The sequence below is a fragment of the Camelus ferus genome, chromosome 21 (genome assembly GCF_009834535.1).
Source record: "Camelus ferus isolate YT-003-E chromosome 21, BCGSAC_Cfer_1.0, whole genome shotgun sequence".
Taxonomy (NCBI): domain Eukaryota; kingdom Metazoa; phylum Chordata; class Mammalia; order Artiodactyla; family Camelidae; genus Camelus; species Camelus ferus.
In genome coordinates this window covers 22,935,659-22,961,619 of record NC_045716.1, presented here as the reverse complement: position 1 = coordinate 22,961,619, position 25,961 = coordinate 22,935,659, and the positions used below count along the sequence as shown (strand labels likewise).

Sequence of the window (25,961 nt, the reverse complement as noted above, 5' to 3'; positions counted from 1 at the left end):
CTTGGGAAGGCATCTAGGTGCCTCTGCACACTTTAGTAAAATTTTGTCAGATGTTTTCAAAGGATGCATATTTTTTAAACTGAAGACTGAAAGGGAAGTGGGCAGCTGTTGTGTCTCTAATCCAGAGCTGACTTAGAAACTGAAAGCTAAGGGTGGGGAACAGGGGCTCCTCCCTGAGAGCAGAGGGAAGCCCGGGTGGGGCTCCTCTGGCCTCCCACTTCCCTTTCCCATCAACCATCTGGGGCAGGAGGGCAGGGCAGGATGCCAGGCTTCCATGATGATCAGTGCTTCTGGCCAAATGCCATGCTGTCCGGCCGGCAGGGGTCCTCATCCTGCTGCCTGCAGAGCCAGGGAAGTGAATGGTCAGAGAGCTTCAGGTGCGTAAGGAGAAGCAGAGGGAGCAGAGGGTCAGCCGGTAACTGAGGGTTCCTGGGTTGCCTAAATGTCAGGAGAGGAGCTGGGGTCAGTGTAGACTCATCCCCAGGGACTGAGCTGGGGACTAAGGCCCCAAACCATTCACTCCTAAAGCCCTTACCTGAGGCAGGCTTACCCTGGGTAAGCACCAGGGACACGGAATCCCAGACTTCCAGGGAGCGCAGTGGCAGGGGGATATGCTGTCAGCTGTCCGGTGCTTCCAGGATCCAGGTTTGAGTCCCACCTCCACCAGCCCCTCTGACATTGAACAAGTTGCTTAACCTCTCTGACACTTGGCTTTCTCATCTGTAAACTTGGAGAAATAAAAGCAAAGCGAGGATTAAAGGGGGCAGTGACTGTGGGGCTTACAGTATAATGCCTGGCACGTGGAGGGGTTCAGCCAGTGATGCTGAAGTGTCATTATATGGACCAGCTCTGCCTCGCTGAACGATCTGTCCAGGCAGAACACAGCCTCCTTTGCCAAGGCCAGGACATTCCAAGACAATCCACAGCCTGAACTAGAGCTTGTGGGAGGTAAATTGAGGAGTGCCTGGCCCACAGTAGACCCTCAGCATATGGTGGTGGGATGAATGGGTGGATGGATGAGTGAAATACTATTCTAGGCCTTGAGGCAGAATTAAAGATGTGGAAGACTTTTTTTTTTTTTTTTAACACCTTTATTGTGGTGTGATTCCTGCATAGTAAACTACACATATTTCAGATGTATAATTTGATGAATTTTGATAGATGTATATACATAGATGGAACCACCACCACGATCAAGATACCTAACATTTCCATCACTCCCCAACAGGTGTAATTTCAAATTCCCAATTTATCCCTCCCCAGCCCTTTTAACCTTTGTAACCATAAGTTTGTTCTTTGTGAGTCTGTTTCTGTTTTGTAGAAAAGTTCATTTGTGTCCTTTTTTTAGATTCCACATATAAGCGCTATCATGTGGCATTTTTTCTCTTTTCTTACTTACTTCATTTAAAATGACAATCTCCAGGTTCCATCCATGTTGCCGCAAATAGCATTATTTTATTCCTTTTTATGGCTGAGTAGTATTCCATTCTATATATGTACCACATCTTCTTTATCGAGTCATCTGTCAATGGACATTTGGGTTGTTTCCATGTCTTGGCTGTTGTAAGCAGTGCTGCTGTGAATACTGGGATGCATGCCTTTTTGAATTATATTCTTCTCTGGATATATGCCCGGGGGTGGGATTGTGGATCATCATATGGTAAGTAGTTTTTTAAGGAACCTCCATACTGCCCTCCATAGTGGCTACACCCATTTACATTCCCACCAACAGTGTAGGAGGGTTCCTTTTTCTAAGATGTGGAAGACTTTATAGCAGTCCTTGAGAAACTGTCATTTTAGAGACAAAATTTTATATGAGAAATTCTTAATATGGACATTTATGAAAAGGTTAAAGATATGTCACAAAGTCTCATGAAATACAAAGTGGCAAAATGGGGGTGACAAGATAAAGGAAAACAAAGGCCCCTCTGCCCTGTTGGTCACAGCTGTACCCCAGTGTGAGAAGAGTGCCTGGCACACGGCAGCACCCCCAGGGATGATTTGCTGAATAATAAGATGGGAGAAGGTGGTATAAAATGAAGATATGCTTTAGACCAAAAGAGCAGCATATTTCAAAAAACATTTGCATCTTTACTGAGCATTTGAGACAGGCTGAGTTCTCAGCGGGGCCTGACTTTCTTTTTGAGGGAGGGGTCTCCTGCCAGCTCTGTGGGCGACTTAGGGAAGGGGACAAGGCTCCTGACCCTGCCTGGGCAGTTCATGTTCTGACACTGATACATGCCATCTGGGGGTACCCTGGGCCCCCTCTTCTCTCCACCCCTCCAGTTTAACTTGGGGCCTGCTTAGTATGCCAAGTCTTCTTAGCCCTGATACAGGCAGACCTCAGAGGTAGTGTGCATTCGATACCAGACCACAGCAAATATGGTAATAAAACGAGTTACATTAAAAAAAAAAAAGTCAAATTTTTTTTGGTTTCCCAGTGCATGTAAAAATCATGTTTACACTATACTGTAGCCTATTAAATAGCATTATGTCTAAATAAACAATGTACATGCCTTTTTTTTTTAAGTTGATTGCTAGAATTGCTAACCATCATCTGATAACGCAGCGTTGTTGCATACCTTCAATTTGTAAAAAGCAGTACCTATGAAGCAAGATAAAACGAGATACCTGTACTTACTGCCATAGGACCTTGGGCAGGTAATTTTCTTAATCTGTAAACTGGAAGTAAAACAGCAACCGCTCTGAGGTCTGGTCACTCGAGGACTAGTAGGGGGCTCCAGAAATGCATCCTGGGTGCAGGGGGAGAGTCCGTTTCTTGATCCCCTCAACTTGCTGTTTCCACCTTGCAGTGGGAGCCCCGCGGCTGCTGCAGGAGCCAGAGATCCTGTCCGGGCCACAGAACCTGACGCTCGTGGTGCACCAAACAGCAGTGCTGGGATGCATCGCCACCAGCCACCCACGGCCACTAGTCTCCTGAAGCCGCCTGGGTGGGCAGTCACTCTGCCTCCCAGAGCCCCCAGTCCTTTGCCCTTTCCCAGCTCTGACCCCTTGCCTCCCTGCAGACGGCCGCTCCATCGGCGTGGAGGGCATCCAAGTCCTGGGCACCGGGAACCTCATGATCTCTGATGTGTTGGTCCAGCACTCGAGCATCTATGTCTGTGCAGCCAATCGGCCGGGTATCCGGATCCGACGCACAGCACAGGGTGTCCTGCTCGTGCAGGGTGAGCCCCAAGGGCCAGCCAGGGAGGGTCCTCACCCCATGGGAACCTGGATGGGGAGAGGGGCAGGGGCAGGAGGAAGACAAGAGGCCAGGCCTCATCCACCTGCCGTTGCCTGCCCAGCTCCCCCCGAGTTTGTCCAGTGGCCGCAGTCCTTGTCCAAGCCTCCAGGCAGCAGCGCCATCTTCACCTGCGTGGCCCAGGGCGTCCCTGAGCCCCTGCTGGTCTGGCTGAAGAATGGGAAGGGGCTGAGTCCTGGGAATAACATTCGGCTGACCCACAACAACAGGTACCCGAGGTACCGCTGTCCCACCCCTCCACCCCACCTACACAAAACACTCTACCTCTACTCTCTGCAGCCCACACAACCCCCTGCAATACCCCCACCCACAGGAGGCTCTGTCCTGCCTGTTTCATACAAGCAATACCCACACACAGGTGGTGTGTCCTGTCTCCGGGCAGGTCTGTGGGTCTCGCCGCCCCCCTGGGGGAGGGGGCTCGGCGGGAAGGAGCCCCCAGCGGCTGCATGTGTCTTTCCCTAGCACACTGATGCTGGCGGAGCTCTCAGCCAAGGGCGAGGCCATCTACCAATGCGTGGCAGAGAACAGTGCAGGCTCCAATCAGGCCAGTGCCCGCTTGGCTGTGACAGGGGACCCAGAGCCACCCCCTGTCCCCAGGGCCTGCAGGCAGTGACTCTCTCCACCTCTGCCATTCGGGTGTCCTGGGAACCACCCACCTCTAACGGGGACGTCATCGGCTACGTGCTGCACCTCCAGCCTGTGGGAGGTGGGTGTGGGTGGCTGGATAGGAGTCCCTGGACCTAGTCCACTCTGCCTCCAGCTGGGGGTGTCTCTGGGTAAGTTCCTCTCACTCTTAGTGACCCCCAGACCTGTCTGGGCTCTGGCCGGGCCTCTGGGTATGTGGTCCTCTGCTACTTCCTTCTGCTCATCAGCCCCTTTCTCACCCTCAGCCTTTCTTATCCTGGCTCCAACTTCTGCAGCCCCCTTCCCTGCCCTCCTTGGAGGCCTGGCTGGGGCTTCGTGCCCACTTTGTGGGGGTGGGGGATGTTTGTAGTGAGGGAAAGGGATGCTGGTTGCCAAGCTGCTCTGTTCCTCAGAGCCAGCTGGCCCGGAGCTCCAAGAGGCCGTGGGCAAAGGCACCTTTGAGCATGTCTTCTCCAACCTGGAGCCTGCCACAGCCTACTCCATCCACTTGTGGGCCTACTCAGCAGAGGGTTCCAGCCAGGACTCTGTCTCCATCCACGCCTCCACCATGGGCAGCAGTGAGTGACCACCTCTCCAGCCCTGTAGAGCCCTGGCCTCAGGCCGGCAGGGATGCAACCACCTCATCCCATTTCCTCTGCAGCTCCTGCCGCCCTGGGCTTCTCCACCAAAGTGCTCAATGCCACCTCTGTGCAGGCCTCCTGGGAGCTGCCACCCCAGATGGGGCCCATCCAGGGCTTTAAACTCACTGCAAGCTGCTGGCTGCCCACTTTGAGGGGCCCCTGCTCCCGGCTAGCACTGTCAGTTCCTTCCTCTACACAGATCTGGGTGAGGCCTCCCTCAGTCCCCCTCCTCAGTGTGGTCTCGCCCCAGGCACTGAGCTTCCTGGCCCACACAGGCCTGTTTGCCTCACACTACCCTGCTCCCCCCAGAGCCAGCCGCCCTCTATGAGATCAAGCTCCAGGCATTCAGTGGCAATGGGGATGGTAACAGCAGTGCCCGCTTTGTCTTTCTATGTGATGTGCCTCTGGTCAGCCCTGCTGAGTGGGGTCCAGTAGGAGGGTAGCAGGCCTGGGGTCAGAGCAGGCCCCTCCTGTAGGACCCACGGCTGTCAGTCTTTGAGGAGGAGGAGGGGCTGGGCTTTGCCTTTTGCCTGGTCCTCAGATGGCACTGTGTCCACAGGGTCCAAGGCTGGGTGCTCTTGCAGCCAGGATGAGAGCAGCTCACTGCCTGGTGTTGTGGTGGGCGTCCACGTGGGCCTGGCTGCCCTCATCGTTGCCTCCTCTGCCTCCTTCTGGGCTGGAGACACAGGTAAGGACCAGATGGCTAATGTGGAAAACGGCTAGGAAGACAGTCTGCACTATGGTGGCACAGGCCCAAAGAGTAAGAGCTTTTTATCCATTACTAATCCATTTTACAAAGAAGGAGACTGAGGCAAGGAAGGAGCACCAGTTCTTCTCAGAGGTGCATGGTACCAGGAGCGGGAGGCGGCCGAGTGGGTTGCACGAAGCCGGGTAGAGAGCACCGGGGTTCACAGGTGGCAGAAGTGGCCAGAGCCAGATCCCTGCCATCCTGCACACAAGGCGAGGCCCCCAGGGGAGTGTGGAACAGGATGAAGGGCCGGGGCCGATGGATGCTAAGCCAGAGGGACGCCTCAGACAGGTCGTGGTGCTGACCCTTCCTATCTGGGCAGCCTCTTCTGCAGACAGGGGTCTCGGGAGTGCTGGGTAGTGCCTCAGACTGCCATGGACAGAGCTGCACGCCACAGACGCCAGGCTCCAAGTGGGAGAAAGCCGGGGGAGAAGACTGAACTCATCACCCAGGTGAGGGGATTCAAGTGAGGAGGAGCAGATGAGGGGGAGCGGTGTGCTTGAGGCCGAGGCCTGACCGTCTCCTGACCCTCAGGTGACTGTGGAGCAGTCACCCTTAACCCAGGGCTCTCCAAGTTGGGTCCCTCCCAGATGCCACCAACTCCAGCCCCACCAACGAATCTACCTCCCTCACCTTTCCCTGCCACCCCTGGAGTCAGAAAAGAACCAAAGGTCCCTCAGCCCGTCTGGGGAGGGGTAGCCTGACCACAGGGCGAGAGGAAGGTGTGGCTTCTCTGCTTCTAACTTTTCCTCAAGAAATGGGGGAAACTGTCCTCCTCAACAAACCACATAACCTCAGACTAAGCCGTGCTCAAGTGGGCGTTCTCCCCAACCCGCTACTCCTGCCTCATGACTTCACCCAGTAAATCCTCTTGATCCAAACAGGAACCTGCCCAAAGACAGACAGCTTTCAGGGCTCCCCCAACAAGGGGAGGCAGGGCGAGGGGCTCTGTCATCACCTCCATCTTCCAACTCAAACCCCCCTGTCTGAAACCCATTTCTGTCTCCTCATGCCTAAGCTGAAGTGTGACCCAGGGACAGGCGACTGGCCTTCCTGGTGATCTGAAGAAGCAGGTTTGCAAAGGGGCTGCTGAGTTCCTTGCCCCCTTGTCCCAACAACAGAAGAGCACTGAACATCTGAGTTCACATGTGCTGTTCCTCTGAGTGACCAAATGCCCATCTCCCCCTTTCCAGCATCGGTCCCTTTTCAGGGGACATTCCTCCCAATCTGGTTTCTATTTTTGAATGGAGAGAATAGCTTGAGCTGAGGTTTTGGCGGCCTTGAACCCCCTGTCACATGAGCACAGAGGCTGTGGAACACCCCAGCCTCTATTCCCCTCAATTCTAGGTTTGCACAGAGCACCTCTTTCCCACTCTTCCCTCTGCTGACCTATGGCCCCCTGGCCCCCTGGTCTCTCCTCATCCAGTGCTACTATACCCTAGAACCAAAACCCGAGGCTCTCCCTCAATCTGTCTCTCCCTCTAGGGCTGTCTGGTATTGTGCCAAAAGTGGGGGAGGGTCTTGGAAAAAGGAAAACCTAGGGCTTAGGGGACCCCAAACTCTGTCCCCTCTGTGCTCCTGTAGGATGACGCTAGTACCAATGACAAGGCTCCAGCAAGGCTGGGCCCTGCCCCTCCACAAATGCTCCTTCTGCGTAAAGGGCAGAAGCAGCTGTAACTCAGAAATGTGGCAGGGGTTCAAGGGGTTAAGAACAGCCCCAAACTTCAAGTCATCGAGGAGATGGTATCCTCTCCTCTGGGTGGGCCTGGTCTAAGTGCTTTGTTGGAAATAAACCAAATGGAAAAAATAAATTAGGATCTGGTTAATGTTCTAGACTGAAAGGAAAATGTGGGGTGTCGTGGTGGTAAGACAGAGCAGTTCCAAGTTCTTCAGGGGATGCTGCCTTCAGACTAAGAAACTATATTCTGCAGTTTGCTAAGAAAAGAACAGTGTGAGCCATTGTTTAAGGTCCTCACCTGGAGAAACCAGCAAGCTATAAAGGATTTCGTTTAGAGACTAGAGCAGTGTGATGGGAAGAGCCAAGGATGGCTAGGGGACACCTCTCCTTAGTACAGAATGGAGATCTAGCATCTGGGTTAAATGCAGCCTCCTTCCAAATGCCTTTAGACCCCGAGTCATCAGGTAATTAAAGTGGGTTCAGTGGCTTCCAGAACATTGGATCTACATAAAGGTGGACAGGAACAAGAATACAGACGTAGGTAAAGACTTAATCATCCCAACTGAAGAAAAGTGTACAAAGTAAAGGGTACTCCATTGACTGGAGGGAGTACGAGCCATAGGTCATCTCCCAATCACCCCTTAAACTCTCCCACCAAACTGACGCCCCCACCCCTACCAAGACTAAAGCACAAGCCACAGGAAAGTTTAGAAACCATTCCTTTCTTTATTAAACATAGCTTGCAAGTGATAAATATTACAAAGTTTTTTTTTCTTTTAATCCTTTCTCCAAAAATTAGCTTATTATTTGACTCTGTCACTGCTGAAATGCTCAGCAGCATCTGAAACAGATGGGAGTGTATTTGCCTTTTTGAAAACCAGTTTCTATTGGTCTTAGTTTTTTTCATTTTAATTCCCAAACACAATGCAGAAAATTAGAATGAGTTTTTTTTTTTAAAAAAAGGAAACTTAAAGAGAGTTGTGCAAAAGGGTCTTGTTCCCCTCCCACCCACCCCATTCACAGAAGGCCATTCCCCATCCCACCTCCCTGCTCCCCACCCCCCACCCCCAGTCTATCCTTCCGCTTTCACCAGGGCTTCACCCATCATCCTGTTTTCTCTCCAGGCTTTACCAGCCAAGAACCTAAAGAGTATGGGAGTACTCAGCCCAGGCTGTGGGGACTTGGGCCCCTGAAGGTGACAGCTGTGAGACAGCTGCCTTAAGGGGGTTCCGATGAGATCTGAGGGAAGGAGACAAGATGTGGACTCTATCTGAGCTCTCCTCAGATGGGGGAAGTTCTGCATCCTGTAGCTCACAAAGGGTGTGAGTGCCACCGCCTGGGCCTTCACTGGTCAACCACCCTCCAGGGCAGCTGTTTGTGAGGTGGGTTTGCAGCCTGGTCCCTGCTCTTGGGATGACTAGAGGCATGAGGGCAAAGATGTCACAGGTCTGACTGATGTCCTAAACATCACTCTGCTGCCTTTCCCAAATCATAATCATAGCAGGGGCCTGGCAGCTCCCCAAGGGCACTGTCACACACACACCCACTTCAACACGAGTCACTTTGGTTTCCTCCCTGGGTTTTCAGCCCAACACTTTCCTCACCTTAAGTTGTTTTGTTTCGTTTTGTGGGTTGGGAAGGAAGCACAGAATAATTTTAAACTTGGTGGCCAATGATCCCCCCTGTCTGCCATCACTTAACAAATAAGAAAACTGAGACCCAGAAAATTAACTTTACCAAAGGTCACATGGCAGGTTAGCAGGAGAACTTGGGGCTAGACCCCAGGTCCCAGGCTGTGCTACCACCCCACCCCTTTGTGCTATGGTCCTCTTTCCTCTCCACAGTCTGGACTGGAGCCTTAGCTTTCACAGTAACCCAGCCTGACCCCAATTTACAAAGCCTAAAACTGTATGCAGATGGATATGGCTCTCCCTTGAGGAGACTTTCTAAGGATGACTTGTTAAAATGATTTCTATCATCCCCTGACAATCCACCTTCAAAGGCCCATGAAACTAGGTTCTTTTTTGGGGGGTGGGGGAAATCCCTTGCATAAGAAAGCTTGACACTGAATTTTGTTATATAGGTATATTGTATATATGCTGATGCAATCAGAGGAAAAAAAAAAAAAAACAGTGCAAATACAATTACAATTCATAATAATACTTGGTTTCAATGCCCCCGGGAACTGCCCCATTCCTCGGCTACCTCCCAACCCCCAGCACTTCCCCACAGTTTCAACCTAATGCTGGGGGATAGGGAGGGTGGGCAAGTTAGGGTAGGGAGTGGGCTCTGCCAAGGCAGTGCTGGTGACCCGGAGGGACTACTCCAGGGTGGGGAGGCAAGGCACAAATTAGGGGTGGGTGGTGGGGGAGGTGGCATCTCTAAGGAGGGATGGGGTTGGAGCAGCTGCCAGTCTCAGTGTGCTGGGCCCGGCCCACTCCCCTACCCACCCTCCACAGCCCTGCCTCCCTACCCCCTCCCCTTCCCCAGAAACCCTTTTGCACGGATCATACACAAACGGGCACATTACAAAATGACGTAACACAGTTTCACAATATCCATGGCTAGGGCTTTTTTTTCTCTTTTTCAGGTTTTTTTTTTTTTTCTACACAATGTACAATTCTTTTTAAATGGATCAAGAAATAGCTTATATACACGAATGAGTCCTTGTTATAACATCTCGGCAGCAAATATCATAAGCTAATGAAGGTCTTGTTGGAGGGGAAGGGAGCCTAGGACTGGGGTTGGGGTGGGGGGTGTGGAAAGAAGGTTATGCCTTCTGGAGGAGCGGGGAGAAAAGGAAGTGGTTGGGGAAAAGGAACAAAAGTAAAATATCAAGAAGCATCTTTACAAAGCAGTTCTATAGCTAATTCCTTTTAAAGGGGAAAGGAAAGGTAACCAAAGCAGGAAAACATTTATCTCTGTGTCTTAAAAAAAAATTGTCTACCATACATACATCCAAAAATGTGGAAAAAATACTTATTCCAGGGATGAAGGAAGTCCAGATGCTGTGGTCAAATGACAAAAAATAAAATAAAATAAAATAAAAAATAATAAAAAGAAAGAAAGAAAGAAAAGAAAAAGAAAAAAAATTTGACAAATAAGGACCTCTGTCCCTCACCTTTACCTAAGCCTTACCGCTCATCCACCCCTGTTTCAGGCTTCTAGGGAGTAAGCCACTGTCCATAAACTATTCTTAAAGCCTCTGGGGATGGAGGAAGCCAGGCAGAGCTGGTGGGATGCTCACTCTAGTATCACCTTGAGCTTCACTGCTCTAGGGATAAAGGAAAAAACTCTGAGCAAAAGGTCTTTCCTCCAATCTTTAGGGCATGAGGTTTAGTGTCTATAGGGCCCAAGACCTGGGGATGGACAGCAACAGACTTGGAGGGACACGAGGCAATCAGTGATGAAAACAGTAGAGAAATGAGGAAGACAGAAGGACAGGGGAGAGGGGTGAAGGGGAGGAGGTGGAAGGCTAATACTTTACCATGATTAGGGGAACCTCACCCCATCACTAATCCCTAGGAAAGGTGTGAAAATGGGGAGAAGAGAAGATAAGAAATCAAACCTCAGTGACTGAGCAAAGGGTCATGGAGCTATACTAGCAACAAGCAGCCTCTACGTAGCTGACCCTGAGGGGATAAAAACAGGGAAGACTCCACCCTCTCCCCTCAGTACCCTGGCAGGCACTGACTACAGGCCTTCCTTCCTCATCATCCCCATCTCTACACATCTTAACTTCCAAACCCCATTCAAAGGTGGCCTGGCTCCCAGGGAAGGGACTCAGCTCAGGGCAGGGACAGCCCCCAGCCAGACGGTATTGCACATTCTCTGTTCCTTACTTTTAATCTCAACTGACAAACTTGGGCACCTTGTACCTCTGAGCACCTCTGAGCTGGGGGAGGGGAGACATAACAGAAATGGCACTTCATCATGGGTGGGTGGGGCGGTGAGGAAGAGGCTAGACAGACATGCCATAAGGCAAGATGACTTACAGGGAAAACATTTTTAAAAAAAGCTTCCAATTTCGTGGAAGAGAGAAAAGCAAAACCAAACGATTTCTCCAGTGCTTTCAAAGCACAGAGGGCAAAGAAAAGATGTAAGAATATATCTTTATATATATATATATAATTTTAAAATAATCCCAGACCCAGTTCCATTAACCCCCCCTCCCTCTCCCACCACTTACAGTCAGGGGTTCCACATTCCCCAGAAAAATACTCGAAACGACCCCATCACTACCTGTTACTAGCGTCTCGCTTCCACATCATTTCACCACTGAGGGAGCCCAGACACGGGCTGCATCTCTACTCCTTTTTAAGTGCTCAATGAATTTGGGGGAAGGGAGGAAAGAAAAAAAGCCAGGAAGGCCCGTAGGGCCAGTATAATCACCCACAGTGGCTCTGGAGTATGGGGAGTAGAGGCCAGTGTCAGGGGAACTGAGCCTGATTCCAGCTCCTTCTCCCATCCCATCCCCAAACTTTACGGGGAAGATGTGCAGTTTGTATGTGTGTTAACTTTAAAAGTGCCTTCTTACTTTAAAAAATTATTTAATTTTAAAAAATAAACGTGGGGGAACTTCCCCAGGTGGCTTTCAAGGGCAAAATGTTAAACTCCTCTTCACACCTCGCTGCTGAGAGTATCCCTTACTCAAACTCTGGCAGCTTCTAGAGCTGAGAGGCAGGTGGGTGTATACTATGAGGAGAGCAGAAACTCCTACCTTTAAGGGGCTTCGCTTACCTCAAAAACAGCCTGGTCTCCTCCCCCTTCCCCCACGGTGTGGGCAAATGGGACGCTAATCTCCCCAATCCCCAGAACAGCAACATTGCACAATTCAATTCATTCTCTACATTAGTAGCACTTAATTAAAAAAAAAAAAAAAAGCACGATTAATAGAATTCTGGGGAGAAAAAAGACAACTACTTTCATAGCAGAGGTCCAGGACTGGTTTTGACATGACTTGTTTGGCTTTGAGCAGTTGGCTCTGCAGTTAGTGCAGCAGCATCAGGGCAGGGCTTCAACCTGACCAGGTGCCCTCACCCTCATCTCCTGGTACTCAGAGGGTGAAGGGAGAGATGAATGAGAAAGTCTCAATTGTTGGGAGAGAAACCCCTCTTCCTTCCTTTAAGTCTGTCTCCTCCCTTTGTCATCTGACTCATGCCCATTCCAGAACATCCAGCAAAATCAGGCTGGGAACCACCACTCCTCTATATTACAGTGGGCTGTGGTTACTGAGGGCAGGCTAGGAGTTCAAAAAAAGAAAAGAAAGAGGTGCAGGCAGGGGAGAATTTTACAAAGAAAGCAAGACAAAATAATTTTGGGCTACTTGGCCTGTAACATACTTCTCTGTCTCCACTGGGGTTAGGAGACCAATCTTCTTCCCCAGCATCCACAAGGCCAGGACCTGGTCTCAGTCCTCCTTGGTTCAACATTATGCTCATCGGCGTGCCCCCTTCTCCCCCTTCTTCATGGATCAATTCCAGGGTGGTTAACTTCTAAAGCTTCTCCTTCTAGGCTCTTTCCCCTCATCCTTAGAGAGCCCAACTTCAATACTAAACACTGCCTCCTGAACTGTCCAGCCAAGAGATGCTCCACAGCTGGTGTGCTATTCCTTCTTGTTTGATGCCGCCCCCCGCAACCCTGGGTTAAGTGCATTTAAAATTTCTGCCCCTAAAACTCTCAGTCATGTCTTACTTGGCAGTTGGGGACCCTACTGCAATGCTATCATTTAACTGAATGTTATTTGTGTTTAAAAAAAAAAAAAAAAAAAAAAAGACTAAAGAGAAAAAGAAAAATACTGGGGGGGAAATAAAAAGGTTTAACCGTCCACTGAACAAAGGGAGGACACACAACATCATTAAAAAAGATAATAATTATAGCATAAAAACGAACTTTAGACACACGTCAGAGGGCTTACATTTCTCCCCAGGACCTCATTCTGACCTCTGTCAGAGGCAAGGGTCCACCTCAGTGTTAAAGAAAACTGAAGAGAAGACAGAGCGGCAGAAGAACAGATCGCAGCAGTGTGAAACAAAGGGGAGGTGGCGGGGCAGGGCATGTGTTTTCTTGTTGATTTCTACTTTTTGTCTTCTGTTTTTCTGTTTTGTTTTCCGTGTATGGTAGGCACCAGTACAGGCACTGCATGCGACGGAAGTTGGGGACAATGGGAGAGGAGAGGGGTAAAGGATTCAAGGTTGGGGCAGTACAAGTGGAACAGGCGTTATTTCTGTCCACTGATGGACTGCGATATAGACCGGGGAGGGATCATGTCTAAAAGATATTCCCGCTGTCGGTCTGCCAAACTGGGGGCTTTGTGTCCTCCGATGCCAGTGTTCAAGTATGCAATGTTGACACCTAGACCCAGGAGACAAAAGTGGAGGGCAGGTATTAAAAGAGGAAATGACCCCTTCTTCTGCATTACCCTGGAGCTGCAGAACTGGCAATGAGGAGGAAACATCAGAAATTATCTACATCTGTCCAGACTCAGTTGAGATTTATTTCAGTAGCAACTACCTCCCTGCTCCCAAGCTTTAGGAAAAGAGGTCTTTCCAAAACTTCAGTCCTACCAAGAATAATAAACATGGACTGGATGGTGTAGAAGAGTCAGAGAAAATAGTGGTGAGAAGAAAATAATCAAGACAAAGAGAGAATTACTGAATCCGCTTTGGTTTTGCAGCTGCTGACTGTGGAGGAGCATCCTTGGATCATTCACAGGATTAGAACAGTTAACCCTTCATTATGGCCAAAAGAGATCAACAATCACATGCCCACCGAGAGGGCACACTAGATATTAAATTTATAATGGCAGGGACTATATCATTTTCACCACCAAAATCCTAGTGCACTGTGCCTGGCATGTAATATGGATTTAGCGAATATATGCCGAATAACAGAAATGAAGGGAGCAGGGCCTAAAGAAAGCAGAAAACAAAAGAAAGAACAATTCGCCTGAAGGGGCTGCTAAAGAACAGCATACTAACTTGTCAATCCCTGAGAAAGTTCTCAGATCAGCCCTTCTTACCTGGCATACCAAGGAGGCCACCTGGCACAGACAGCTGGGGTGCCTGTGCGAAGTTGGAGAGCATGGAACGGGCAGATGTGGGTATGCCACGCTGGAGGCTGCTTTGGGGCTGTGGAGCCTGCAACGATGAGGGACAAGTAATCATAACTTTGCCATGATGGAAGGTGAAAAGGGGAGGTAAGGGTGTGGGAGTACAGAAGAACAGTATGATTTCCCACAGAAGAAAGGACAGATTGGAATACATGGCTGACAAACCCTCAAGAGAAATCCTCACCTGCCGAAGCGTGTGATGTCTCATTATGGTCTCTTGTTTACTGACACTGGACACAGCTGGAGCCGTAGTAGGGGAAAGGGCTGCCTGCTGCTGTAATCGCTGTTCAATTTCCTGTTGGGAGTCATCAGGTCAAGTTGGGCAGGACAGCACCCAATTCCCTAACCAAAACCTAGAGGTCTTCTTACCTCTAATGTTGCGAGCTAGTCAGAGGGATATGGAAAAGGCAAGAGTCCGGTGGGGTAGGTGCACTAAGATCTCTGGGTACTAGTAATCTACATGCTTCACTGATTAAGGAATCCCTCTGTCTGAAAAAGCTGGCTCTCAGAAGTTGGCTGGAGACATCTGGGTGGTGGTACCCACCCAGAGCTGACTGATGTAATTAAGCCTGATGAGTTACTGAGGTTTTATTTTTGACTCTTGTCTATCCATTTTCTAGAAGGCCCATGATGTTACCCTAATGGGTCTGATGGGTGGCGGGGTGGGAAATGGGATAGAGGAAAAGGATCTGAGATTCCCAACATATCCTCCCTTCTCCGAGAAACTCTCATTCTATTAATACTATAGGAGAGTTCACACACTCCAGTAGCACTCATCTTCACTCTTCACTAATCTCACTATTTTATAATCTACCTTCTCCTTTGTTGTTTCTTTGTCAAATATGGACTGCAGATAATTACTTCTCTCGAAGAGATTTCTAGTACAAATATAAACCCCTTCCACCAAAATCCATTTGTTTGAGGAAATGAAGTCAAGAATAAAGGAACTTCTTGAGCGCTATCAGGGAAAGCCAAGTGTCAAGACTTTTGTCCCTTTCCTTTAACCTCAGCCATTATATGTCACTATGCTCGTACCCAATCAGAAAGAGTCAAATGGAAATGGGAAAGACAGGCTGGTAAGGAGGGAAAAAAGGGATCCCAGGCCTCTAGGTTCTAAGAACTTAGATGAGAAACCTAGATCACCTGGGCTGCGGGGATCACACAGACAACTCTTGTAAACTAGAAGGAACTACGTTTTGGGAAAACCCAACCTAGGCAGGTGGCTGGTAAGAAGTCAGAGTTCTTACCTGTTCCTGCTGTAGGGCTTTAACAAAAGCATTTTTCAGCCGGTTGGTGTGTTCTGCCTTTAGAGCCTTCTTCTGGTTGGAGGTCATACATTGCTCACACAGAATCTTACCATTCTTTTCTTGCTTCCAGTGAGGGGTGAAATCTGTGCGGCACTGGGCACAAACAAATGGTTCAACCCGCAGAAGTGAGGCACAGCTTTTCCCTAGATGCCAAACAAAAAGAATAATCAGCGGTTTCACATTTCCTCTCTACCTCCTGTTTCTCATCATCAGATGAATCTTTTTCTGAGAGTTTATTCTGCTGAATTGAGAAGACAACATCCACTGTCATCTATATGAACCTTGCCTCCCATATCCAACCCATATAGAGGGTTTGGATTTATAAAATACTGTAGTTTATAAAATACTTTTATTTCATTTGATTGCAACAACATTAGGGAATTAGACTGTACCATCCCCATTTACAAATGAGGAAACTAAGTCTAAGAAACACAGCTCCTAAATGACAAAGCTGGGACAAGAACCCAAGTTTTCTGGTTTCCTATTACATTACACTAAGAAAATAAGTGTCAATTCACAGCCAAAGGGTCCATGTAATCCAGCTAATACCTTTGCTTCTTAGCATCTCTTTACCTCAGACTGCACTTACCCCTATTTGTAATTTTTACCTATCAGTGTCTGAATTATTCACTTCACGATCTATTTATAGTCAATACTGAGCCCTTTAGGCACTTTACTATTAGGTGTTCCCTTAAATCCATATGTTTAGAAATTCAGGCTTGGGGGGAGGGTATAGCTCAGTAGTAAGAGTACCTGCCTACTATGCACAAGGTTCTGGGTTCAACCCTCAGTACTTCCACTAAAAATAAATAAATAAATAAATAAACCTAATTACCCACCCCCCAGAACAACAACAACAAAAAAAGAAATTAAATTCAGGCTTAATAACTTCCGTATGTATAGACTGTATGATGTTAATACTCTGTAGTCTGGTTCAGTGTTGTTTTACAGCTTTTATGTGGTCATAGTTATCCAAATCAGTCTATTATCTCAACTATAAGCATTCAAGTGGCAGGGACTGAATATAATAATGCAGCACAATGCCACATAAACACTGACATTAAAAGTAAGTGTTCTAGTCTTCAAATTATGCATGCATCATGCTAGGCATAATTTTAAAGAACAATATGTTGCAAAAAATTGGCAAGATATACAAAATACACAATAAAAAATAATAAGCTTAAAATATACATACAAAAAGGTTTTTGATCTGTTGCTCCCAAACAGCCTCCAAATAAGGGATAGGCGGTAGTTTGGCAATAGTAAGGAAAGATTATTTAATATTACCCAGTGCTCTGTGATCAACTCTGCCCATATCAGTCAGGTTTGGCAACCTCTCGCTTAGATAAAAAGACTGACCAGAAAAAACAGTCTTACCTTGACTGTCGATGACACTCTGTACGACTTCTTCCAAGCCTACCATGTAGATGAACTCGCTATTGGCTGCACTAGGCAGGAAGTGAAGCAAGGGAGCAGGTGGTTTAGGGGGTGGAATCTCCAGGAGTGTCTTTTCCAGCTGTTTGCGAAGGGCCAATTTGGCTGCAGCCTGTGAGTTGGCAGCATCAGTCATGGCGCTGGGGCTAGGAAGTGGTGAGGACACTCTGTTCACGGTCCCTGGCTGGATATGGGAGGCAAGGTTCATATAGATGGCAGAGGATGTTGTGCGCTGACAGGGAACAGAAGAACTTGACTGCTGAAATAGATTGATTATAGGGGTCAGTGATGGTATGTGGGAGAAAGGATCAATTCTTACTTTCATGGCAGAGAATACTATCTGATTCTAGTCGAAATGATTTAGCTTCCCCCAAACTCAGAAAAAGACAGGAGGTAGCCAACTTCTTCATTGAAAAAGAACTCTGGCACACAGGAAAAAAGAATGATACCGGTCATGAACTAAAGCTGTTAAGAGATAACTGAGGATGTAGGCTGCTTTGTCATACAACCTTATGCTACTTACTCCCTAAATTCCTCTCTTTCTCCTAGGCAGATTTTAGCTTACTGCTGCTCTGCTGTATATAACCTCTCTTCACTATTATATTCACATAATTCCTCAATGCTTACACTTCTGGGATCACTATCAACCCACTAAAATTACCTTTGTTGTCCTAGGCTTTCTCAGTGTTCAAAACTTAAAATCTATGGTCCCTTCAACAGGGAAAGCAAATAAAAGACTTCTCTGTTTCCACATTAGGGTTCCCCCTTACCGGCTGGTAATTGATGGCGGGATTCATATTGGGTGTTGTGGTGCGTACAAGGCCAGGCTTAGGTGGGCCCCGCTGACCCTGTAACTGGGCTGGGTTTGGTGCAATCACACGTTGAGACATCAACATGTGTGGGAGGGTGGTATTGGTCGCTGAACGGATGACACTGTGACCCTGAAAGAGACGAGGAGCAAAAAGTACAGTCATAGGTGGTAAAATGCCCCACAAAATGCCAAAGGGAAAATACATAGCCAAATGGAAACACAGAAAAATAGTCAGACTTGGTAATTCTACCTTACTGATCTATGAGATGAATCTACCATCACTGTAAAACCTGATTAGTGGTTAGGAATTCCCTGGCTTTTTTGGTAGAAGCTATCTAACCCTACATGGAAAAGGGCCAAGCTGGAAACCTATAGAGTACAAAGACTAGAGGGAAAAGATTAGTTATTTGTCCTATTGCAGACTAAATCATGCCACAAAGGATCAATAGGACTATCTATAGTAGTAACACCTCTATTAAAGCCAGGTTCTTCTATAAACCTCACAAAAGCCCCAAAACAGAGATAGGATAACAGAGTCCCCTGACACTAAGATTCCACTATGGGTCTCATACCTGTAATGTTCTCAAATTCTGAGGTTCAACCCCTTGGGCCCCGGGCCGAGAGGGAAGCTTGGATAGACCTTGCTGTCCTACATGGGCAGGAGATGGCTGAACAATAGATGCTGCATTCTGTACAACTGGAGTCTGGGAGAGAAGAGAAAATGAGACAGTGGAAAAGGCTAGTAATCACATGTAGCAATCTGGTCTACTTCTAGGCTTTTAAAGCTCCTTGTCAGTCTGAAGCTCCTGTTGACCAGGAGGGAAAATAAGAGTATCAGAATCAAGGTTTTCTCGAATAAGGCCCAAGATTAAAAAAAAAAAAAAAATCACTGTTCTTGGAGACTAAAAATCATGGAACCAGAGAAGAACGAGCCACCCAGCTCCATCTACCTGGGGCGGCCCATTCTCAAACCAGTTTTTCTTCGCTTTCTGCTAGTCCCTTATTTGTTGGGCATATTACCTTCTGGACCACGTTCTCTTTCTGTAGCTGACTCTGTCTCAGTTTCTTTAACAGCACCAGTCTAGCTTCTTCCAATCGCAGCTCATCCCTCAGCTGCTTGATGAGCTGCTGCCGTTCCTCAATGCCTTTCCCCTGAGGAAACACAGAGACTTATCAGCTATGGTAGCAGGTACTCAGAGTCCTTTCCTGCAAGATGATCTTCTCTTTTAGGTCTGAAACCTTCATCTTCCACAAGCACAAGTGGCCATGGGGTTGTTATCTTTCCGTTCCTACCACACAGTATGGTACAGTGTCTGGTATAGAGTAGGTGCTCAAAAATTGCTTACAGAATGAAAGGAGAGACCACACGTAAATGCTAATTAACCAGATTCCTGGCAAAACAGAAGTAAGGCCAAAGGGGGCTATTGTTTTTCTTTAAAATAATGTTTCTAAATCTTTCATGAAGTTACGTTTCCTTCAGAAACAAATAAAAACTTAGGAATTCTTCTATAAACTGAAACCCAGGACAGAGTGCAGAAGGTATCCTTTCAGCCAAGAGTTGAGTTTACATGATTTGGAAACATGAAGTTTTCATTTTCCAAAGATAAATTATATTGAATATGCTTTTCAAACTCTCTTCTCCACTTAATTCTAACAGTCCCCCTTAAAAGGGCATATCTTTGAGTTGAGAATCACTTATGAATAGTTTCATCAATAAGTAGTTATTTAGATCCAAAACTGGGAAATGGGATTCTCAGCAAATTAAAGAGAATAGCAGAAGCAAGAAATTAAGAAAGAAATCTTTTTTTTTCTTTTTTTTTTACCTTAAACATCTCTAGGTTGGCTGCTTTGAGTCTTTCTTCCATTCGGGAGCTGGAACGGGGACTGGAAGCCTCATTATCAGACAAAACAATGATGTCTGGGGAGGGAGTTAGCCTTCCTCGGTCTGGCTCACTAGAAAAGAAAAGGAAAAATTAAGGTATTTCCAACAGTGACAGTTCATAGAAAAGTTAAGAAAACTTATTCTCTACACTGAACAAAAAAAATCCAAGGGAACTTAAGTCTGTCCTGATTCACCCAGAGAAAGACAGAGACACCCAAATCCTAAAATAAAGGAGACATCAAGATATTGAGTGACGATGAAACCTCAGCAAAAGTACTTTCCCATCTAAATTCCTTACATAGGATGTAGACAGAAAGATACTGATTGGCTTTAGAAATGCAAATTAAGAGATGAGTGTTTTTTATCACATTGATTTTAATCAAAATTCCAAATATCTTCCACACATCTCACTCTCCTTTGGGGTGTTTCATTACTTACACAAAAGCTCAAGAAGGAAAGGGTTAGCTTGACAAGGGAAGAAGGGCAAAGGCAGTAGAGCCTACTTGTCCAACCAAGGTACACATGACACGCTGCTAAGGAACCATTCATGATACTGATATAACAACATGGTACTGGCTATCTGAGGATTTACAACAGAGGAGGTTATGTGACAACTCCAGTGACAGTCTATCTTGTCAAGAGTAAAAGCAAAAGAAGGTACTGCTGTCAGTGGCTTGAGAGAATGGACAGTCCTAAATAAAATATCTGTAACTTCCTGGAGGACTGAAACTCTAAAAATAAATATATGGGACTTGCATGTACTTGCCAGAGTTCTACTTAACATCTTCCTTCAGAAGTAAACTATCTAGAAATGACTCTGAAATCTAAATCTTTCACACTGGCTCCCCCTATGCCCTATCTTATTTACTACACAACTCTAGTTTTGGTCTTTCTGGGACTAGCCTTAAAAGCATCATACTTGTCCCTCTAAAATAATGAAAAATAGCACTCACTGCTTAAGACCTGGAATAATAAGACTCCTGTAAATACTAACTGCATTAGGTTCCCGAAGCAATGACCATATCCTCTAATTCTCCTTTGATTTCTTAACTCAGAGATATCTTCTCAGATCCTATTTCTCTAAGATCTATAATGCAGTCAGGAGCACTGCAGGTCTGAAACAATGTGTTCTTAGGTCTTATTTAAACATGTAACTCAAAACCTTAACTGCAGATCTTTAGTCCTAAAAGCCTCTCTATCATTTCTCAGGGTTTCCTGTCTCAGGTGTTGTTGGGACTTAGATGCCTTCTGAACAAGGCACCCTGGATGGTGGGGATAGGCATTTAATTTCTCTACAGGGTAAAACTGAGTCACTAGAATTAACCAAATTTAGCTCAGGAAATAAAATAGGGAGAGAGAATGATAATGATGACTATCTTGGGAACTATTAAGTTTGTCTGGGTCGCTCTATAACCACTGGTCAGAGACACAGCAAGCTGAGAATGCAGAGCTATAGGAAAAAAAGCCACTAGAGGGAGAAAAGAACCTTTCATTCTCTAACCCCAAGTTCCAGGAATGTCTGAATTAATTTTGGGGGTGATTTTATTTATCATTTCTGTATTCCTTCAAGTCCCTCATCCCTAACACTAAAGTGCGTGAACAACTTTGAGGTCTGGTAGATTTCTACTTCTATTTGATACCCTAATGTTTACATCAACAGTCAGAAGCTCTTTCCATTCTGGTCCTGGCTGGATACATACATCACAGATTATTTCTAAGATATGGAATTCTTCCTTTCTCAATCAAATGAGTGCCACCTACTGCTTATGGATTGTCCAGCAACAGAATAGGGACAGACATTCCTGGATGGAGATTTTGAAACTGAGTGAGATTTATCAGGAAGTTGTATCTGAGGAAAACCTAAGCGGTATTTTTTCCCAGATATAGTAAGACCCACATTAGATAGCTAGCACAGATAAGGAAAAGCCCAAGTCAAGATTCATTCCTCGATTTTTTCAAAAACTTGAAAAAAAAAAATTGGGGGGTAGGGCATGGTAATTAGGTTTATTTATTTATTTTTTTAAACTGAGGTACTGGGGATTGAACCCAGGACCTCTTGCATGTTAAGCATGGGCTCTACCACTTGAACTATACCCTCCCCACCCTGATTTTTTTAAACACTTTTGACCTGGGATTCTAGCCTCACTTATTAAACTTTCCAGGGATAAAAATTATGTTGCTACTTTCCCAAACACATATGATTTACAATATTTGGTGTTCTTAAACATGAAACTCTACCTATTAGATATTATTAAAAGCCTGACTTGCTGCTGACATCACTTTGTGACTCAGACTGGCAGATTTCCAGAAACTATAAAATTCCTTATCTTTATCCAGGTAGTAAAAACAAAGCCGGAAGAGAACGAACTGCCATGTCTCACTAGCATTCCAAAACACAAGCAATGCTGGTTTCACATATACCTCATTTCACAGATATCATAACTTGTCCAACTGATGGCACACAGACAAAAAAAAAGATATTTAGGCAATTAGGCAATTATGACTATCATGTCAAGAGCCCTTCCTTCTCTCTACTTTTAAATTATCTCCTCCTTTTATCCATATCAAAGAAACCATTGTTCTCCATATAGAGCAATCTATCAATCTTGTTCACTCTTTTAAAAAGCTTGAGGATAAATGGAAGTAGCCGTCAGTATATCTGGTCTGGTGAAAGGGAAGAAGAGTGACAGGGCCAACAGGGCCTGTTTTCCATGCAGACTGGAGATCTAGATGGTTTACATCAAGCTTCTTTTCCTGTAGGCCATTAAAACAGTTCCCAGTTTCCAAAAGTTCATCCCTCTAATAAAACTAAACACAGTGGTATGGTTGTCAGGGTAGTCTTAATTTTCAACACAGAATTATCTGAGATATAGTACAATTCCAACAGCACTAATCAGACCTTACCAAAGAGTGTAACAATGATTCTATGAAAAATATATTCAATTTCAATTTGGGATGTGAGGAATCCAGCTAACATGCTTCCTCTTCTTTGTCCCCAGTGAAGTAGAATTAGACAGTTGCTCCAGAAGTGTAAGGGTGATTATGGGGCAAGCAGGTTACTCAGGTGCATTATCTCATTCACCCACTTTTTTTCTATAAAGGATCTAAGGATCAATCTACTTTCATAACATTCTGCTGACACTACCTACAGCTCCCAAGGATTTTTCTCTTCTTCCACGACCACTAGAGAATTATACCTGAAATTTCCTAAGGGTTTTTTCATGCTATTACCAAGAATGTTCCCCCATTGGGTGTAGTTTAAAAAAATAATCCTGGTACAATACTAATAAGTAAACATTAAAAGGCAGAGAAATAAACCAAGGTAAGATTTTAACATTCCTTTCTTTTGCCTTCTTTCATCATCAGTCCACCTTAAAGATCCTGCTTTGGATCACTCCTAGGACAAAGTCAGCAAGGTTAGGTGGAGGGCAACTGAACACTGAAGAGTAATTCTCATGTCTATTATCTGTCTCTGAACCATGAATAAACTAACTGTTCTTAAAACGAGCATTGTCTATACTGTGATTCACTATTCAGGTAGGCTCTACCCTCAGCCAGTTCTAGGTACCTCTTCTTATTGCGTTCTCCAGAGCTCCAAGTACTCAACCTTGACAAAGGCCTGTGAAAACGTGTGCATGTGTGAAAAAGAGAGAAAGAGCACAAGCTTGGGGGAGGGTATAGCTCAAGTGGTGGAGCGCATGCTTAGCATGCACGAGGTCCTGAGTTCAATCCCCAGCACATCCATTAAAAAACTAACTAAATAAATAAACCTACTTACCTCTCCCTGCAAAAACAAACAAAAATTTTTTTAAAAAAAGCACAAGCTTAAGTGTACATGTACAAGTGAATGTGTATGCGTATGTGAGGGTTGGGACGAGTGGCACAACTCAAGTAAGAATATAAAGAATTGGCACATGAATTTCTTTGTTGACACAAGGAAAGACAGGCCACCCATGTTCTCTGATGTAATAAAAGCTGGGACTCCATAATAAACAGATCCTGAAACTCCTGGGATGATCTGAAGAAGACTTTTTCCCACCATTAAAATGGCCATAAGAGTGAAAGTGTACATTAACTTACTTCTAATGGGGTATCAACTCTATAGTGCCTCCTTTATCCAGAAATGGCCACTTTATCTTAAGGATAGTAATTACAATTTTCTGTATGCTAGTAAGCAAATTTTGGAGGCACCTAGCATCATTTGGAAATGCGAGGAATTCACGGTCAAGCCAAACAGCACAGGTATGTCTTCCTTCAAGAAGCTTTAGGATGAAAAATACCCTCCTCTCACTGGAATTCATTCCTTTTTCATAGGCTTAGTTTACGAGAACTAAGGAGGCAGCTGAACCAAGCCATACCTCCGTCTAGCACTCATATCCACAGGCTCATCATTGATGTTTTCTTTGCCTGGCCTTCCAGAAGTCCTGCTGTCTCCATGAGGCCTGAGATTCCCATTAAGTTTCTCTTCATAGCCCTTGACACCACTGCCATCCTGTTTGGTGGGCAAATCATGTGGCACCTCCAGATTTGCCAAATCCTTCCGTTTGAGCAGTGCCAACATTTTCAGACGTTCCATGGCCTCATGCCCCTCCATTTTGAGTCGCTTGGCCAGGACATCATCTCGCTCATCGGCTGGGTCCAAGCTCCGCTTCAACAGATTCAGGCGAAGAGCATCTTCTGTCATTCTATCCATTCTATGGAAAGAAAAATACAAGTGAGATCAGAATAAAGTCCCTTAAAAAGTCTATAAGAAAAAAGAGGATAGGGTGGTAAAGGTACTAAGAAGAATCACAGATATATATACATGGAAGTTCAAAATTAACTGAGCTAACATTCTACCCTGTATCTTCCTAGATGATCTATATTAAAGGAGATTTCGTCACTCAAGCTCAGCAGTGAAAGTAACATTCAAATGCTTTCCAGTCATCAAGGTCCCAACTGTATAGATGCTTGAAACCAAACACCATGCTCACCTGGATAGTCTATTAACAGTCTACAGCTCTCAAAAAAATAAACATTCTTTTATGACTGTTGGTTTGTACATGTATGCACAAAGTCAGATGCTTTGGTCTGAACTCTCATATCAAATTCTTCCCCTGGTAAAGACTCTTATGAATGGGAAGTTCTTCAGGTCACTCATGCATATCTTCAACTGGCCTCTTATTGATGGAGAAATATGAGAAAGATGAATTACATAAAGAACATCCAACAGGAACCTCAGTTGTCTAGATACAGCAAGGGTCAGAGGGACCCACCGTTATTGGCTCTTAATTCTATACAGATGCAGCTTTAATATCTTAGGATATTTGGCTTTGTTTAATGAAGAACTCAGGTGCTTAGGATGATAAGAAATAATATGTTCTTTTCTCATATAGCAAAATTATTACAGGCAAGCTAGTTATCATTTTTCCTTCTCATTTTCACACTAACAAAATTTTTCACACTAACAAAATCTAGATGCAGAATTTCTTCAACACTTCTAAATCCAGGGTTGTCTTCCTAGTATGACAAAGTGGCACTGGAAAGAAAAAATTTTGAGTCACAGAAATACAGGATTAAACTGCTACTTACTTTTTACAAGGTCAAATATTTAATAAGTTACTTTACATCCCCAAGTCTCAATTTCATATGTAAAAGTGGACACTCAGAAGAGTCTCAACAAAACTTAATTCCTATATCCTAAGGAAATGACTTCCACACCTAAGACATGAGATCATGCTTGATAACTTGTAGACTCAAGAAGTAGGACAGAAGACTTCCAATGTTAACTGGTGTTCTTGCAAAGATAAATATGTATGTGCTTGAGGCATCTTCCTGTGGTGCAGAGTAAAGCAAGAGCTGTCTGATTCTCTGCTAGTTATAATGAAGAAAAAGAGTAACCAACAAAAGAATTTCCAACAAAAGGAAACAGACCTTTTGGAGACCAGAGAAAAGCTGTAACTCAGATCTCTGAATTTTCAAATAATGTTTCTTAATTCTTTCTTTTTTAAAGAACAGCTCTGTTGAAATATAATTCACATATCATTGTAAACTGACTACACTTCAATAAAAAAATTCACATATCACACAATTCACCTATTTAGAGTGCATAACTGAATGGTTTATAGTATGTTCACAGAGTTGTGCAACCATCACCACAATCAATATAAGAACATTTTCATAATCTCCTCCCTAAAAAAACCATGCCCCATTAGCAGTCACTCTCCCCAATATACTTTCTGTCTCTAAATTTGCCCATTCTGGACTTTTTATATAAATGAAATCATATAGTATGTGTTTTTTGTGACTGACTTCTTTCACTTAGCATTATGCTTTCAAGGTTCACTCATGTTATAGCATGTATCATATCCTTTATGGCCAAATGATATTCCATGGCATAGATATATAGTATTTTGTTTATTCACTTCTCAACTAATAAGACATTTGGTTTTTCCTACTTTTTACTATTATGAATAATGCTGCT

The 25,961-nt window shown here is 45.3% G+C and overlaps 2 protein-coding genes across 3 annotated transcripts in view; one reads left to right on the top strand and one right to left on the bottom strand.

The window, feature by feature from the left end:
* The first annotated feature begins 261 nt into the window (after nt 1-261).
* On the top strand, nt 262-5,996 carry LOC102511276 (immunoglobulin superfamily DCC subclass member 3). Its single transcript, XM_032464769.1, is given in 10 exon segments — nt 262-377; nt 848-948; nt 2,814-2,878; nt 2,960-3,185; nt 3,306-3,471; nt 3,725-3,851; nt 3,854-3,968; nt 4,300-4,464; nt 4,548-5,215; nt 5,598-5,996. Coding segments are annotated over 9 exon segments (1,389 nt in total). The 3' UTR covers nt 4,856-5,215; nt 5,598-5,996.
* A 3,027-nt stretch (nt 5,997-9,023) lies between these two features.
* The window catches only part of GATAD2B (GATA zinc finger domain containing 2B), a 71,659-nt gene continuing 54,721 nt past the window's right edge, over nt 9,024-25,961 (bottom strand). The window contains exons 2-11 of one of the 2 annotated variants that reach the window (XM_032464213.1): nt 23,857-24,192; nt 19,440-19,569; nt 18,637-18,768; nt 18,189-18,320; nt 17,576-17,746; nt 16,749-17,061; nt 15,312-15,514; nt 14,249-14,359; nt 13,975-14,092; nt 9,024-13,307 (exon numbers count right to left, since the gene is read on the bottom strand). In XM_032464213.1, the coding sequence (XP_032320104.1) occupies nt 13,174-13,307; nt 13,975-14,092; nt 14,249-14,359; nt 15,312-15,514; nt 16,749-17,061; nt 17,576-17,746; nt 18,189-18,320; nt 18,637-18,768; nt 19,440-19,569; nt 23,857-24,191 (1,779 nt within the window). In that variant the 5' untranslated portion in view covers nt 24,192 and the 3' untranslated portion in view covers nt 9,024-13,173. Of the gene's footprint in view, nt 13,308-13,974; nt 14,093-14,248; nt 14,360-15,311; nt 15,515-16,748; nt 17,065-17,575; nt 17,747-18,188; nt 18,321-18,636; nt 18,769-19,439; nt 19,570-23,856; nt 24,193-25,961 lie in introns of both variants that reach the window. The other variant, XM_032464212.1, reaches the window with a different exon arrangement.